Source organism: Bos taurus, chromosome 9, assembly GCF_002263795.3.
Source record: "Bos taurus isolate L1 Dominette 01449 registration number 42190680 breed Hereford chromosome 9, ARS-UCD2.0, whole genome shotgun sequence".
NCBI classification, from domain to species: domain Eukaryota; kingdom Metazoa; phylum Chordata; class Mammalia; order Artiodactyla; family Bovidae; genus Bos; species Bos taurus.
This window is the reverse complement of record NC_037336.1, coordinates 89,537,202-89,554,412: the sequence shown is the minus strand read 5'-3', so window position 1 is coordinate 89,554,412 and position 17,211 is coordinate 89,537,202. Positions and strand designations below refer to the sequence as shown.

General features: G+C 38.7%; 1 protein-coding gene across 18 annotated transcripts in view; it reads left to right on the top strand.

Moving 5' to 3' along the window:
- SYNE1 (spectrin repeat containing nuclear envelope protein 1) overlaps positions 1–17,211 on the top strand; it is a 503,306-nt gene that overhangs the window by 64,293 nt on the left and 421,802 nt on the right. The window contains exon 1 of one of the 18 annotated variants that reach the window (XM_024997073.2): positions 10,331–10,962. The exons of the other annotated variants lie outside the window; for them this stretch is intronic. Within the exon in view, the coding sequence (XP_024852841.1) occupies positions 10,923–10,962 (40 nt within the window). The 5' untranslated portion in view covers positions 10,331–10,922. Of the gene's footprint in view, positions 1–10,330; positions 10,963–17,211 lie in introns of those variants that run through there. 18 annotated transcript variants of the gene reach the window in all.

Sequence of the window (17,211 nt, the reverse complement as noted above, 5' to 3'; positions counted from 1 at the left end):
GTTACTGAGAAGCTGTAACTGGTAAAGAGATGACTCAGAGCTTGAATAAATATTGTTAAAGTTTTACCTTGGTGTATGTGTGTAAATTTAAAATATATTCTGTGGTTCCGTTACAGGAAACAGAGCTTCAGTGCTAGTCTGAAAACGTGTTTGAAAATGAACCCATTCTGTTTCTTAGTAATAGAAGTTAGCCTTCTGGGATAAATATTATTTTAGGATAAGCGGGTACTATTATCACAATTAGTTTCCTAATCTTAATCAGTTTTTTTTTTTTTTTAATGATTGACCTGACTTTCAAACACATGTATTAGAGCACTAGGATAATGAGTTTTTATAGGTAAATCCTCAGCAAATTCATAAAGAGAAATTATTATTTGTGAAAATCCCAAGATTACATGCTTAACATTTTTTGAGAATGAGCTTTCTAAAAACTTCCCAAACATTTATTTTCATGTTCAAAATTGGACAATGATAGTTCAGGCCTATGCAAGGGAAGGGGAACTGTGAGAAATGGATTCCCACCTTTTTCATCCTCTCTCTCTAGTTTAGGTACCTAAAGCACCTCTAAGTGCCTCACCCTTAGAAAACTATTCCTGTCTTTTTCCCCATCCCTTATTTCTCATTGCCAGAGGCTACTGAGCAAGGTGTTGTCTAATTAGAGCAATTGACAGTGAGGTGTGAATGACAAAATGCCTACCCTTCCCAGGAGGTGTTTTCATCCCTGAAGTGTTTATTAGACCAAAGACATCCTCCTGCTTCAGAATCTGTGGCTGAGATAGGTTTCACTGGTGTACTTCCTGCCTACCCTAGGAAGCCAGGTGACCTGGAAGACATACAGAATCCAGTTAACACAAAACACCAATGAGCAAATATCATAGAATCAGTTTTAGTTTATAATTTTGGGCGTTTCATTACTTGATTCTCTTTACCTCTGCTCTGCTCCTTTTTTAAGTGAACTCCTCTACGCCTGACAGAAAGCGAGCTGTCCTTCAGTTTTCAGTTCAGTTGCTCAGTCGTGTCCGATTCTTTGTGACCCCATGGACTGCAGCATGCCAGGCTTCCCTGTCCATCACCAACTCCTGGATCTTGCTTAAGCTCATCTCCATCGAGTTGGTGGTGCCATCCAACCATCTCATCCTCTGTCATCCCCTTCTCCTCCCGCCTTCAATCTTTCCCAGCATCAGGGTCTTTTCCAGCGAGTCAGTTCTTTGCAACAGGTGGCCAAAGTATTGGAGTTTCAGCTTCAACGTCAGATCAGATCAGATCAGATCAGTTGCTCAGTCGTGTCCGACTCTTTGCGACCCCATGCATCGCAGCACGCCAGGCCTCCCTGTCCATCACCAACTCCCGGAGTTCACTGAGACTCACGTCCATCGAGTTAGTGATGCCATCCATCCATCTCATCCTCTGTCGTCCCCTTCTCCTCCTGCAGCCAATCCCTCCCAGCATCAGAGTCTTTTCCAATGAGTCAACTCTTCACATGAGGTGGCCAAAGTACTGGAGTTTCAGCTTTAGCATCATTCCTTCCAAAGAAATCCCAGGGCTGATCTCCTTCAGAATGGACTGGTTGGATCTCCCTGCAGTCCAAGGGACTCTCAAAAGTCTTCTACAACACCACAGTTCCAAAACATCAGTTCTTCAGCGCTCAGCTTTCTTTATAGTCCAACTCTCACATCCATACATGACTACCAGGTAAACCATAGCTTTGACTAGACGGACCTTTGTTGGCAAAGTAATGTCTCTGCTTTTTAATATGTTTAATATGCTTTGTAATAAGCTGTTCTTAGGGAAAGACTTTTCCTTCAGCTCATGTTTCTGACTGTAGAGGAAAGAGCTCTGGGGTATCAGTCAGTGAAGAGCATCATCTCTGACTCTCTGTGGCTAACTGGTTCTGTGACTCTGGGCAGGTCGCAGACATGAGCTAACTCATACACAGTGCTCGATTCGAGAATTCTTTTATTCTAGCAGTTCTCTCATTCTGTTTATTTGTTTTTAAGCCATTCCGGTCTGAGCAATTCCTCTTACAAAGGCATATGAAATAAATTGTTTTACAAGAAACAAGTCATCTGCAACTGAACTGAATTGTTCTAACAGCTAGGTAGATCACTGTGTGTTGTGGATATGTATAATTAATGGACCTCACCTTTAACCGGGAAATGAGAAGAAGGGATCATCAATTGACAAAATTGGCAAAAATATGAACAAACACTGGCTTGTAGAAATTTCATTTTATGTTAGTAAGTGTTAGTTGCTAATTCGTGTCTGACTCTTTGTGACCCCATGGACTATAGCCTGCCAGGCTCCTCTGTCCATAGAATTCTCCAGAGAATACTGGAGTGGGTAGCCATTCCCTTCTCCAGGGATTGAACCTGGGTCTCCTGTGTTGCAGGAAGATTCTTTACCATCTGAGCCACCAGGGAAGCCCCTTATGTTAGTAAAAATAGACCTTAATTGTTATATCTATTACAGTAAAATCCTAAGTATTGTAATGACAATGGAAATATCACTCAGACACTTTTAAAGAATGTTACTTAGGATGTAGACATTTTATTTTTAAAAATATCGATTTCTGTTTGCCTTCTCAGATGCTTAAAGCAAAAAGCCAGTCCGAGATTGTGATTTTGAAGGTACCCTCCGTCCCCATCCTGCCTTATTCAGGAAGTTACTGAGGAGAGTTTTGTGATTGTACCTACAAATATGATAGCCTTTCCCAAGGGCATTGTGAAAAATCTGTTATGAAGAAAAGCCTAGCATTGAATATTTTTTTCAAAAATCCATTAAAAATAACAAGTCAGTTGCACCTAGCAAGTAAGGAGGAAACAAATTTAAAAGTGAGTAGGATCACAGGTTATGTTTTCCTTTTTACATTATTTAAGAAAATAAAGCACTGATATTCTCTCTAGCAGAGAAAATACCCTTCTGTCATAGTAATTGGTCCAAGACAGATACGGATATAATCAGACAGTTGTGTGTCCAAGAACTGTTTCCCTTCTTCCCTCCTGTGGACACATCACAGTCCCAAATTTTGCAAATAAGTTAGATCACACTGTTTTTCATAAGAAGGGAACACACATGCTTCGTTCTTTTGTTAGAGTAAAAAAGTATATACATATGAAAATTAAATACATATTCTTCCCTTATACTGCAGCTCTTATGAAATGCCTCCAAAGGACTTTATGTGTACAGCGTTTAACCTCTGAGATGCTGCACACACACGTGTATATGATCCGTTCTTTAAGAAATCTCGGGCCTTTTTTGTTTCTTCATGATGTGTTTTTCTTTCTTCTTTTGGTTTGCTTTTCTAAAATGCCATTTCTAACCTGGAGTTTATTGCCCAGGCTATTAAAAAAGCAAAAATAGTAATGACTACTTTGTTTCCCATTCTTAAAGCAATCTCAGAAGACAAGAAAACACATTTCCATTAGTATCTTGGGTTAAGAGGAACCCCCAAACTGAAGACATTATAAGGTAACACTTGCTGGCTAAATTTACTGCAACTAGGTAGCTGAGATAAGGGCTTCCCAGGTGGCACTAGTGGTAAAGAACCCATCTGCCAGTGCAGAAGATGTAAGAGACACGGGTTTGAGTTTGATCCCTGGCTCAGGAAAATCCCCATTCCTGTATTCTTGCCTGGGAAATCCCATGATCAGAGGAGCCTGGTGGGCTACAGTCCATGTGTCACAAAGACTCAGACATGACTGAGCTTCTGAGCACATAGTTGAGATAAATTGTCAGTTGAAAAAAAGAAAAAACAAAAAAACTCTGTATTCCTACATGGGTCCAAAAAGTCCAGATTAAGAAGCAGATTAAAGAAACAATTTGATTTCTGAGTGAGACCCTTCGCGTCTCCTAGTTTACAAACCAAAGGGACGAAAATCCCCTTGTTCATCCCTTCCTGAGACTGGGCAGAGAGATCACACTCAAATCCCTCCAGATCCGGGCCTGATTGTGGGGAGGATCCTGGGAGGCTCTTATACTGCTGTGGGGAGGGAGTTGGTTTGTTTTCCTTTTTAGGGATGTGGGCACCACTGGCAAGGTTTCTTTCCTTGCTACTAGGGACTGAAATATCCTAGACAGTTCTTGATAAATGTGTAGTGTTACCAGATAGGGGGAGTCGAAGAGGGCCCTTCCTCGTGGGCCTTGGTTCTTGGTAAGGACATAAAAATGAATCTGAGGTCTTACCTGTAGCAAATCAAGTTTATTGAAGAAAGAACAGAAAGAACACCTCAAGGGAGTGGTGGGCCACGCCAAGAGAAGCGCTGGGCCCAGAATGTTTAGTACACAGGGCTTCAAGACAGGGCTTTTACATATTTGTCTACGTGAGTGTGGACTGAGGGTTTTCACGGACAGTTCCCAGTTATGTAACAATAGGCCCTATTGCGCATGTCTTTCCCATAATTCAGTCTGTTATAATCAGATGCATGCAGGTATAGAATATTTATGAACCCTTAATAGGCTCCTGGCTGCCTAAGGTCACTGAGGACACAGCTGTGCGTCACCAGCACATATGCAGGAGCTGGAGAAGTCCCTCTGGCTAGTTTGTATCCACTGTGCCTAGGACGCAGAATCTCTGTGGTTATTTTGTAATGTAGCTCTCATGAGCCACATTGGGGCATGTTTGGTATGGGGTTTAAGAGATCAGTTTGAATCTTTTTCCGGTAGGCCGCGCCTCTTTGCTGATGCCTAACTTCCTACCTAACAGCAGGAGGAAATGAATTCCATCTTTTTCAGTTGTCTCTGACTGAAGGAACAATTATAGTCTGCGAGTCTGACTTTCTGGTGGGAGCAGATGGAACACACCTGCCCATCCCGAACATGTTAGCCTTGAAGGAAGAAAAGGACCCGGGGCTATTTCTTTTACTGTGAGGAAACACTCAAGATTCAATATGGTGTCAATCCATTTCCTAGTGATGCTAAGGTTGGTTTCCCCAAGAGGTTCAAATTGACAACTTCATTCTTCCACAGTCTTGTTTTTCGTGGGCCCTCATGACTCCCTCATCTACTTGACCCCAAATGCACAGGTAACTAGCTCCCTGGTTAATCTGTTCTTATGAAAGGAGCTAAAAAAAAAATTATACACAGAGATGGAAGAGCAGACATTTGAAATCTGAGAGAGTCAACATTTTATAGGCAAGTATTCAAAAGATTTTTGAAAGCATAACAAAAAATATTTTAACATTTTAAAAAATCAAATACCTGCACAATACAGAGAAAGTAATAAATAATACTTGAATTTTTATTTCATTTAGTCTTGAGCAAGAGTGGCTAAAACTAGAAACTGCAAGACTGTATTTTCCACTTGCTGTGACTTCATGAAAATTTATTTAGTTATTGTTAACAACAAAATAATTGAAGAATTTAGTGGAGTTGTCAGACAGGGTCTAGACAACACTGAAGCAATTACTAGACTTACACTTTTTGTTTTTAAATTATTTCAGTAACAAAATGGTAAATCAGAAGAGTGAAAATTAATAGACTGAACTCACTAAAAACACATTTTGATGACAGGCTCAGATCACATTTGCCTCACTTATAAATTAATAAAGGGTTATTTATCTTTCAAAGTAGGGCTTCAAGCCATGTCTCCAATGGCTGCTTTATTAGCATAGAAAACAAAGTGAGCACAATCTTTGCTATCATCATAATGAGTTTTCTATTCCCAAATTGTTGAGCATAAGAATTTGCACTGCTAGGCTTACCTCTAAGAAGTTCCTTGAATTACGTGTGGCTCAAATACTGTCAGAGTATATGAGAATATTCTGGATGCAGCCTGTGTATATTCTTTCTTGTCTCCTATTATCATTCCTGACTTCTCTTACTAACCTACATTTCTATTATAGATATACAATTTAGTGTCATTTTTGATAGTGTAATTATTATTTTAAAAAACCTTGAATGTGATCTTTTCCCTTTTAGAAGTTATTTGTTTTTAAATTTTTATTTGACAATATGGCTATACTATGCCAAGCACTGTTTTGTATCCTTTGGGTACTGTGCTGGGGGCTTCCCAGGTGGTGCTAGTGGTAAAGAACCTGCCTGCCAATGCGGGAGAGATATGAGAGATCTGGTTCAATCCCTGCGTCGGGAAGTTCCCTGGAAGAGGACATGGCAACCAACCAGGTTGCTGATCTGATTCTATAGGTCTGGGTTACAGCTGGACTGTGTGTATTTCTAACAAGTTCCTAGGTGATGCTGCCTGGGAAAATCCCATGGATGGAGGAGCCTGGTACGGTGCAGTCCATGGGGTCGCTAAGAGTCAGACACGACTGAGTGACTTCACTTTGACTTTTCACTTTCATGCATTGGAGAAGGAAATGGCAACCCACTCCAGTGTTCTTGCCTGGAGAATCCCAGGGACGGGGGAGCCTGGTGGGGTGCCGTCTATGGGGTCGCACAGAGTTGAACACGACTGAAGCGACTTAGCATCAGCAGCAGCAGGTGATGCTGTGAAGGCACTTTGAGAACCACTGATCTCCCATAATACTGAGACTATGGGAAATAAATAGCTAATTTATTAATGTTGCTTAAGCTTTATTATAATAATTGAAAATATTAGCTTTCAAAAATAGGAGCTCTTTACAACTCAAGATCTTCCTGTTTAAAAATTACCCCTGGAATTCATGCTTATCTCACTGTTGTAATCTCCACTTTTCAAGTAATCGCAAACCTTATTTCACATAGTTTAAAAGCCACTTTGTGAATTGCTGGTTTATGTGAAGTCAAAGTTGCTCAGTTGTGTCGGACTCTTTGTGACCCCATGGACTATACAGTCCATAGAATTTCCAGGTCAGAATACTGGAGTGGGTAGCCTTTCCCTTCTCCAGGGGATCTTCCCAACATAGGGATTGAATCCAGGTCTCCTGCATTGCAGGCAGATTCTTTACCACCTGAGCCACAAGGGAAGCCCAAGAATAGCTGGTTCATATTTTTGCTTAACAGCGTAATAGGATTTAAAGTTTTTTTCCATTGATTTTATTTAAAATTTTTGCTATTATATTTTTGGCAAATATTTCCGCATATACTCTTTACTTTTAATTATGGTTATGCTTTCTCGAGTATCTAATTTTTGTTTTTATGCAATGAAATCTCTCCCTCTTCTTTTAGTCCTAGAATATCTTTACTTTTTTTAGATATTTAGACCTAGAATATCATTACTTTTGGGCCTAGAATATGTTTCTTCATTTGGTAAACATAGATATTGATAGGTAATTGTTATAGTTATTTTATTTTCTTTAATTCCCTAACCCATTTGTAAATTTCTGGGGGCAAAGTGAGGCTGTAAGTGGATTTTTCTGTTTAATTTGCCCTCGACTTTTCCCTTAACCTAAGTAATCATTCCTGAAGGCTAGGTCATTATTCTCATTTTCAAATGAGCCTAGAGTGTCTTTCAGGATTATGTATTCCATTCCATTCTGTGGTTTGTTCCTTATCTGGTATCACAATATTTTAATTAATTTAGCTATTTATTTTATTTTAATAATTGGTAAGATGAATCTTTTGGTTTCCTCATCAGTATGTTTCTTTTCTATAACCAAGGTTATCTTTGTAAAGGAGTCAGATCTCCCTCCTTTTTTTTTTGTTCCCAGAAAGCAGGAAGGAAGCTATTTCTTGACCATTCAGTAAAGACATCTAAAGTCTTGGATTTTGCAGAAATATCTATATATTCAAGGCGACTGTTATAATAACTGTTTGACACTGGGATAACAGGAGATTTCAGACTAAAGATCATGACCAATGAAAAAATATTCTTTTATTCTTCTCTGTTGCTTCTGCTTCGAGGAATGGTAAAAAGGGAGACAAAGAATTCAACAGAAGCATTCAAAGTACCTGTTGTATATACTTCACTAAGGCTTGTAGAACAATCCACTGATAAAGGTCCTCGGTATTAAAGAAAACCATGAGTTTCAGGACAACAAAAGAATGTACACTTTTATCTTATTATAAAAGAAAGGGAAAATCTGTTCCATTGATGAAGAGTTAACATTTTTGTTCCGTCGCTCAGTCGTGTCCGACTCTTTGCAGTCCCTTGAACTGCAGCACGCCAGGCTTCCCTGTCCTTCACTATCTCCCGGAGTTTGCTCAGATTCGTGTCCATGAACACGATGAACACAATGAAAAGGCAAAAAGAATTAGCATGGTTTGGTTAATATTTAAAATAATGTGTAGTAAACCACAGGTTACTTTACAGTGCCACAAAAATCCAAGAGATTGGTTTTCTACCACTGAGATTATAACCTTAGATGACGAAGAGTCTCTCTTATAGCTGCATTTGTTTGTGAAATTAATATTTGAGTCAGGCCAAGCTCTACGTGATGCAATGCTGTAAGGACACCTTGCTGAAAATGAGCCTGTGGTTTCTCTTCCTGCCTGATGTCCATTTGGCATCCACACTCTTGATAATTCCACTAAGCCTTATCCTAGAGTGTCATGAATTGGAAATGTACTGCCAAAAATGCTGTTTCAACCATGTTTTTAATATAATTTGAAAGGTGGTGGATTGGACTCAAATTACCTCTGAATCTATATTTTCCTGCTCTGTGTTCCTCTGACCCTTTCTCACCTCCTTCCTATCACAACTTCTTTATTGTTGCTATTTTTTAATGTGGATATTTTTTTTTTCTCCATGTTGATATTGTTTCTTCCTGAAAAGAAGTAAAATTGCCCTTGACAGTGCGAACTTACAATAGAAAGGAAGGTCATGCTCCTTGCTTGCTCCAGAGTGAGCAGAGGGAACACATTATTCTCAAACAAACCAGCATCTTTATCTTGCCCACAGCTTTGACTGTTGCTTTTTCCCTCTGTTAAATAATTTTTTAGAAATCTAAGCATAGTTGATATACAATATCATATAAGTTACAGGTGTACAATATAGTGATTCATAATTTTAAAGGTTGCACTACATTTATAGTTATTCTATAATATTGGCTATAATCCCTGTGTGGTACAATGTATCTTTGTAGCTCACTTTCTACCTAATAGTTTGTTCCTTTTACTCCCCTACTCCTATACTGACCCTCCCTCCTTCCCTCTCCCCTGTGTGTGTGTGTGTGCTGAGTTGCTTCAGTTGTGTCCAGCTCTTTGAGACCCCATGGACTGTAACCTGCTAGTCTCCTACTCTTTATCCATTTATTTTCAGATGGACCCTTAGGTTGTAGCAACTGAAGTGCCTTTTAGCTCTTATCTCAGTGGGCTTAGTGGTTAACTGTCTTTCCACCTGCACCGCAGATTCAAGCTTTTCGAGCAATAAACTAAATGGAGGTTACTATGTATGCATAATGTTCTTCCCCTTACATACATGCCCATGCACACAGACACAGCCATGCTGTTGGGAGGGGGAAATACTTTTACGGGATATGAAGGGGCTAAGTTTACAAGTTCTCCTTGGCTACCTTTGCCTCACCTTCACCTCCCAAATCACTAATATACCTAGTCATTGCCTTGCACGTAATTTGTGTACAATAAATCATGTGTGCAGTTAAATCATTACAGTGATTCTGTGGGGTTTGTGTTACTCTTTTTATCCCCATTTTACGTATGAGTCAGGACTTCCCTGGTGGCTCAGACAGTAAAGAATCTGCCTGCCATGCGAGAGGCCAGGATTCATTCCCTGGGTTGGGAAGATCCCCTGGAGAAGGGAATGGTCACCCATTCCAGTATTCTTGCCTGGAGAATTCCATGGATAGGGGAGCCTGGCAAGTTACAGTCCATGGGGTCACAAAGAGTCAGACACAACTGAGCAACTAACACACATAAGTCAACTGAGGCATAAATTGGCCGAGTCACCTTTTTAAGGTCTCACAGTAAATGTGGATGTTAGGATTCCAAATCAAGTCTGTTTCACTTCCAGAGTCCAAAGTTGACTTCTGGGGAAAATAATTAATCCATTTTGCCACTACTGAACTGCAAGGATTTTTTTTCTATAAGTCATGGAAATAGTCAGCATTCTATATAAACAAATTTTGGGGATTAAGTTTTATCTCACAGTAAACATTGCTTACTCTAAACAAGACAGAAACATGAAGACAGTGTTATTATTAATAATTTTGTAGTGTTGTTTAATGGGCATGAGTATGGCTGCAGCTGATTCTATTTTGCCTTGAAATCCTTGGCCAAAGAATTATTTTAATTTAGCCTGTAAAGCATATGTAGGAAGCATAACATGGAATTTTAAAAATACTCTTTGTGGATTCTTGCACTTATATATTGTATAGTTTTTTTTTTCTGGATTGGCTTTTTCTTTAACTGACATTTATGTAAGATAATGTAAAATCTCTCCAATATTATTTGCATATATATTTTTTTAAAAAACAGTGTGATTCCCTTGGTAATTGGCTATAAAGTATATTTATAATATAGTAATTATAACTTTTAATATGTGTCCCACAATGGCACTTGGGAAAAATCCAGCAAATTCAAAGAACAAATTAGAAATAAACCAGATTATATGCTGTGTAAATATGAATATGAGAAATTAAATGCCAGTGTATTATTGGTCTACAAATTTCTTTCTCTCAAATTCTGAAATTAAAACTTTACATATATATCTAAGGTTAAAACTGGGGACTTTGAATGCATTGAATGATTTTTTTTTTCAACATAAGAATGCCTGAATTCTAAACACAGGCTGAAAAAGGTGTCATTTTTTTCCTCTTGAAAATGCATCTGAAGCACTTTTTATTAATCAATGTGAAAACTGTCTTTGTTGAAATGTTGGCATTAGGGAGCGGTGCATTTGGTCAGTAAGCAGGGGGTGAGGCTAAAGAATGAGAGGAGAATAATATGCTTTTATAGAGGGGTTGCTATAGGGATACTTGAGGGGAGAGGTTCTGGGGGAGCTGGAAGTTCCCTTGGTGAAAGCTGTGTTTAGTTTAGATACTGATTGAATTAGGACAACTCCCAAAAGCCACCATAAAAGGTGGAATATGATAAAAACAACCTTCAAGACTCCTGGTGTGATAAAAGGTACTTTTTGTTGTTGTTGTCTTTCTGTGTGTGTGTGTGTGTATGTGTGTGCACGCTATCTTCTAATAATATTTCAGTCTGAATCCTTGGTAGAGAATATTGGGGTTATGTAAAGTAGATTTTAAAGCAACTCTAAATTAAGCATTGTTTTCTTCCTATCTTATCTGAACCTGAAAATCAAAGAAGTAAAATGAATACTACTGACTTATGCTCATGATTTTGGAAAACCTAAAACCATTATTTATAGTGAAAGCCTGAACTGTGCAATTTTTCTAGGAGTACTAAGATACAAGCCAAATTTTAAAATAGAAATATAGATGATTCATAGGTAAGTATTTTTATGCTTCTTGAAAGTTAAGACATCAGTGTCATAAGTGCCATTTATGACAGAGCTAAATATCTTTCTCAAATTCATGAACAAAAGTTATTCTTGAAGCCTTAATTTCAGGTCAAAAATTTGTCATAGTCTGTTATGACTTAATTTTTTTTTAACTTCCAGTTATTGTCTTTTAATTCTAAGTTTTAAAGTCCCTGACATTTCATGTTTTTATGTGAACCTAATGGAGTTTTTTCATCTTATTTTTAATTTTATTGTTTTCAGACTCCTTATAAAATATGAGGATGACTCAAAATTTCACCTCCTTTCCATTGTGTATAGATACTCGAGGATGATAACCAAATATGCGTCCAACTTTGCTTCTGGACTCCCAACAACTGTTCCTACGTGGTGACCCTCAAAAACACTCTTAGATAGCTGAGCCATTTTCCTTACTAGGAAACAAATGTAGATACAATGTCAAGTCTTATGCTAATACTTGGCTACATGAAATATACCAATTAATTGCTGTTTATAAGTGCTTTGGTGATTTCCAAACTTTTATATAAAACGTACCAGGATGTTTTATAGCTGATTGAAACTTGGGATCTGGTGCTTGGCTATATATAAAAACACCAAAATCTTAGACTTTATATACAGTTATCAAAACATACATTTCCTGTATTTATATCTTTACATTTCTAACAAATAACTTTTATTTAGTTCTGATTGCTCTGAGTTTCCTTGAAATAGTTCAGTTGAAATAGTAAACTTATTTAAATTTATACTAATTTAAAATACTGGATGGTGGGGTAGAAAAAGTGAACCGAAATCTCTTCTACTTTCCCCAAGAATATAATTAAAATAACCATATCAGAACATTGCAATAGCCTCTTTTTAAATTGGGAGAGTCTTTGTTCTGCTTATTGCCTCTTCCTGTGATTTCTCATCGGGTTCCCTCCTTACCTCCCTTCCCATCTGTGAATATATGGAAGTCAAGTCTTTCTCTTTTCTACATGTTTTAAACTCATTTACCTTCAGGTGATTTGAGATGTGGCTGGTTTAAGGAAATCTAGAGTAATGGATCTATGGGAAACTAGGAAATGTGAAGTCACACCTAAAAAATATTCAAATTAAAATGTTTTCTTAGAATGTTGCTGGTGAAAGAAAGCCCATTTTCAGCCCAGATTCTTGCCCACATGCCACTATTTGGCAACTTCTTTTTTTAAGAACTTGAAATATAATAAACTTACAATGTGTTAGTTTCAGGTATACAGAAAAGTGATTAAGATATATATACATATATGTATATTCTTTTTCAGATTCTTTTCCCCTATAGCTTATTATAAAATATTGATTATAGTTCCCTGTGCTATATAGCAAGTCCTTTTTGGTCATCTATATATAGTAGTCTATATATTTTAATCCCAAACTACTAATTTATCCCCCACCCCCACCTTTCCCCTTTGGTAACCATAAGTTTGTTTTCTATGTCTGTGAGTCTGTTTCTATTTTGTATACAAGTTCATTTGTATCACTTATTTTTTTAGATTCCACATATAAGTGACATCATATCACACTTGTCTTTATCTGGCTTACTTCACTGAGTGTGACAGGGAATCTTTAGGTTCATCCCTGCTGCTGCAAATGGCATTATTTCATTCTTCTTTATGGCTGAATAATATTCCATTATATGTATGTACCACATCTTCTTTACCCAGTCACGTGGTTCCTGGTCAGTGCTGGGTTTAAGAGCTGGGAGAGAGATTATCTGTGGAAGAAGAAATCAGACAGTTGGACAGTGATATGGAGCCAGACAGAGGGCAGGGCTAGTTGTTGGAGTTGTCTGGTCGGAGAAGTAGTAAAGGTACCTAGGCAGGCAGGCAGACTTAGAGGGGAGAAAGGCGGATCCAGCCTTGATTGGTTGGCTAGAGAAACCATTGGGATCACTGAGCAACCATTCAAACTGTTAGAAAAACAGACATCTGAGATGGTTTGGAGACCTCCATGTAATTGGCTGTCTCATGAGAGGTGTGGCCCTTTGCCAGTCTTTGCACGGTTCTCATTGCTGCCACACTGCTAATTCAGTCCTTAGAAAGGTTCGACAGTGGGACTTGGAAATGATGTTCATTTAGAGACAAATAGAGAAAGCAGCATCCCATAGCGATAAAGGGTTTGACTCTGGTGTCAAACAGATATGAAAGCAAATGCTGCCTCCCTCTGTATTCATTGTGTCTGCCATGAAACACAACTGACAGGAGCTTTATTCTCTTTGTTGTTTGAAAGCAGAGGTTCTGCAAACTTAGTAGCTAACAGTGTAGCTGATACATTAATAGCACAAGCTGGCAGGAGCAGCCCGGGCGCTGCTCTTCAGTTCTGGGGCCCTGATTCCCCCAGCTGCCCAGAGTGCTACCCACTGAAGGCTCAGTCCTCAGGAAGGATGTGTCCTCAGTCCCAGGGATTTGCCTCAACTGAGTTGTGCCCCTGCGCAGGGCAGCTCACACCCAGCCAACGGGTACAGGGTCGCGGCCCTTGCCTCCATGTAGGGCACCCCTGAAGCACTACCTCAGCTCTCTGCATCTCAGGTCAGCATCTCTCACTGCCCAATCCTGCTTCCCCCACACCTTCAAAATGTTGTTTTTGAGAGCACATCCCCCAAAGCACTTTCTACTGACAAAAATCCTTCTAGAGTCTGTTTTCCCTGTTATCCAGACCCTGATAAATGATGATATTGCAGCAGATACAAATATACAGATAGGGAAGGGAAATCATTTGTAGGATCAGGGTCTTTTCTAGTAAGCTGGCTCTTTGCATCAAGTGGTCAAAGTATTGGAACTTCAGCTTCAGTATCAGTCCTTCCAATGAATATTCACGGTTGATTTCCTTTAAGGTTGACTGGTTTGATCTCCTTGCAGTCCAAGGGACTCTCAAGAGTCTTTTCTAGCACCACAGTTCGAAAGCATCAATTCTTCCATGCTCAGCCTTCTTTATGGCCCATCTCTCACATGTGTACATGACTAAAGCCATAGCTTGCTATAAAAATAAACTTGAGGTTTTTTTTATATAGTGAGGTTGGGCTGACACCCAGAACCCGCTTGTGACACTCACCAGCTGCTGTCTCACGTAGACGCCCCTGCTGCTGGCAGGGTGGTCACAGGTTCCGTGATGGGGAATCTTCCTTTACGGTGAAGGTCACTGGTGTCACCCTGGTCCAGAAGCAACAGAAAGTTCCAGCACCATCTGGTGTTCTGTGTGTGACTTGAACACTGAATGCACGTCTTCCCAAGGGCTCATTGAATGTTATGTGGGGGCTGAATTTCTAGCATCTGCTCCTCAAACTCTGTGCTTTGATCTTCTTTTTCAATTTTACTCTTTTCAGCTCCTATTTTAAATCATTTCATCTCCTTTTCATATTTAGGGATTTTCACATTAAAATTGTGGGAGAAGGCAATGGCACCCCACTCCAGTACTGTTGCCTGGAAAATCCCTACAGAGGAGCCTGGTAGGCTGCACGGCTTCTTAAGAAGACGTGCAGTATAAAGTAGAAGATAAACACAGTTGTGTCAAATGTTTGTATCTGTGCTTGGCTTGAAAATAAAAGAAAAGGACAATTTAGATCACAGGATGAAAAGAGAATAAAGTTAGTAGTGTTTAAAATAAAAGTCCCAAAGTATGTGATTGTAACCCTAAACCCGTTTAAAATGAAGAGTAGTAATTTAATGGAAAACAAACAAGCAGACTTTGAAGGCACTATCTTGGGGAAAAGTCATATATATTTGGGAGAGCGATATGTTTTTTAAAAGCCTAGACTAAGTATTAGATGTAAAATATATGAACACTTCGGTCAACTACTACTATTCCCTACTCAGAATTAAAAACTGTGGTTTTTTTGAAACAGTAGTAGATATTTAATGTTAAAGTAAAGTGGAGAATCACAGGGACAGAGGAGCCTGGTGGGCTGCCGTCTATGGAGTCGCACAGAGTCAGACATGACTGATGCAACTTAGCCGCAGCAGCAGCAAAGTGTTTGTCTGAAGATAATACTTCAGGACATTTTTTAATATTCACTTTTCTCCTACTGTGCTGGTGTTGCTAAGTGCTCACAACAGGATACAATTTCAAAGTTATGGTAACGTTCTCCCAAAACCAGGAGACAGGCCCCTTTTTACAATGGGGAGTTCATCCAGGGCCAACTTGAAGGTCTTTTCACAGGTCCTGTGCTAATTGGAAATAAGGCTTCATTGTGATCACTTGTCCTTACTTTGCTTTGTCACTTTCCTTTATATTTCACTTATCAGGAAACATCTTAGATATAGAAGCAGAATTTTCCCATTAGTTGCAAACTGTAAGGACTGGCTTTTATTTTTTTCCACATTCATGTTGCCTTTAATTTCCTTCACTGTGGTCTTTTTTTATCCACTCGCATATTCCATGTCCCTGTTCTTACTTTGCGCTGCATGTACAGAACTTGGGCTATGATGTATTTCCTTTTGAATCTTGTCCTCCTTACTGGACCGTAAGGAACCACAGCGACATCCATCCTCTCTGATTGAACCCATAGTTGGTCAGAGGTGGATGCTGGTACACAAGAGGGGCATACTGACATTTATTAAATACATGAACCAAACAATCAGTGAATGGATCGAAATTAGGAGTCAGTCTTCCTAAACTCTGGCCATGCTTCTATAACTTTCTTACCCACATTCTAGGTTCTAGATTTCCGGCATATTTCTTAACCCCACCATGCTTCAATGCCTTAATTCCATCTGGACTAATGATACCTCCTCTGTCTGCATGGCCAGGCTACTTGTGTGAATTTAAATGAGAAGTATACGTGAAGACAAAAGTAAATTCAGGTTGTAAAAATATAAGGTATGTTTATTAATTTGCCATGTGATTATCTTCTTTTGCAATGTTTATACCCACAAACAGAGGAAAAATGGTAGAGAAAGGCACCAAATTTCTGCCAGAACTATTCACATTTATTGTCTTTGTTTGGAACTAGAAGATATTGAAAGAAGCCCCAGGACGGATGGCCATATGAACTTTGTTGTTTTCGATCTCTTATTATATCTACTGCTTATGTTCTCTTTAGTACTATCATTACTCCTCTGTAGGACACATCTCTATCATGGTACAGTCCTTTGTGCAGAAGTCTAAGCTTCGTTGTTTTCAAATTCAGAATCTTTTGGGGTTTAGAAATACAATCTGGTAGGCATGCTACTCGGTGTGTATCATCCCCAATCAGGGACAGTGACAGCACTTTGTAATCAGAGACATTAATATTTATGCAAAGAAAAGTATGAATTTTAACATTAAGTAGGATAAAGAAAGATTATAAACAGCCTTTCTCGATGGGTTTTTCTTCCCCACCAAGTGATTTTTACTAAAAAATATTTGAAACGGAGGCCTCTTTAAGGTTCAGAGCTGATGTATCTGTTACCTTCTCTCCATCACACCCCCATACATACCTAATTAAAATTCCTCATGATAAGAATGCATTTCCTTTCCCCATTGCTTGTCCTTAGAGACTAACCCACAGCCTTGGGCTACTTCCTGGCATACTGTCTGATCTAGGGGTCCTTAGAAAACTTATTTAACTGCCTCTCAAACAAATATATGAAAATTCTCTAAATATTTAAACGTTTTTCTAATTGCTGACTGACATATGCTATGAGTTTCCTTGCCTGACAGTGATAAAATTAAAATGTTATAATGAATGTTTCAGACTATATTTTTAACTAACAAAAACCAACTGAAGCTGAAAAATTACCTTCCTTTTTGTGTTATTTTCTACAATTCTGAAAAAAAAAAAACTTAAAAAGGTTTAGAAAAGTTAAATAAATCAAACACAATATCAGGATATATACACACCCACTCCCATCACGTATGACCAGATTTTCCAGATTTGAATGATAGTACTGCAGACATAG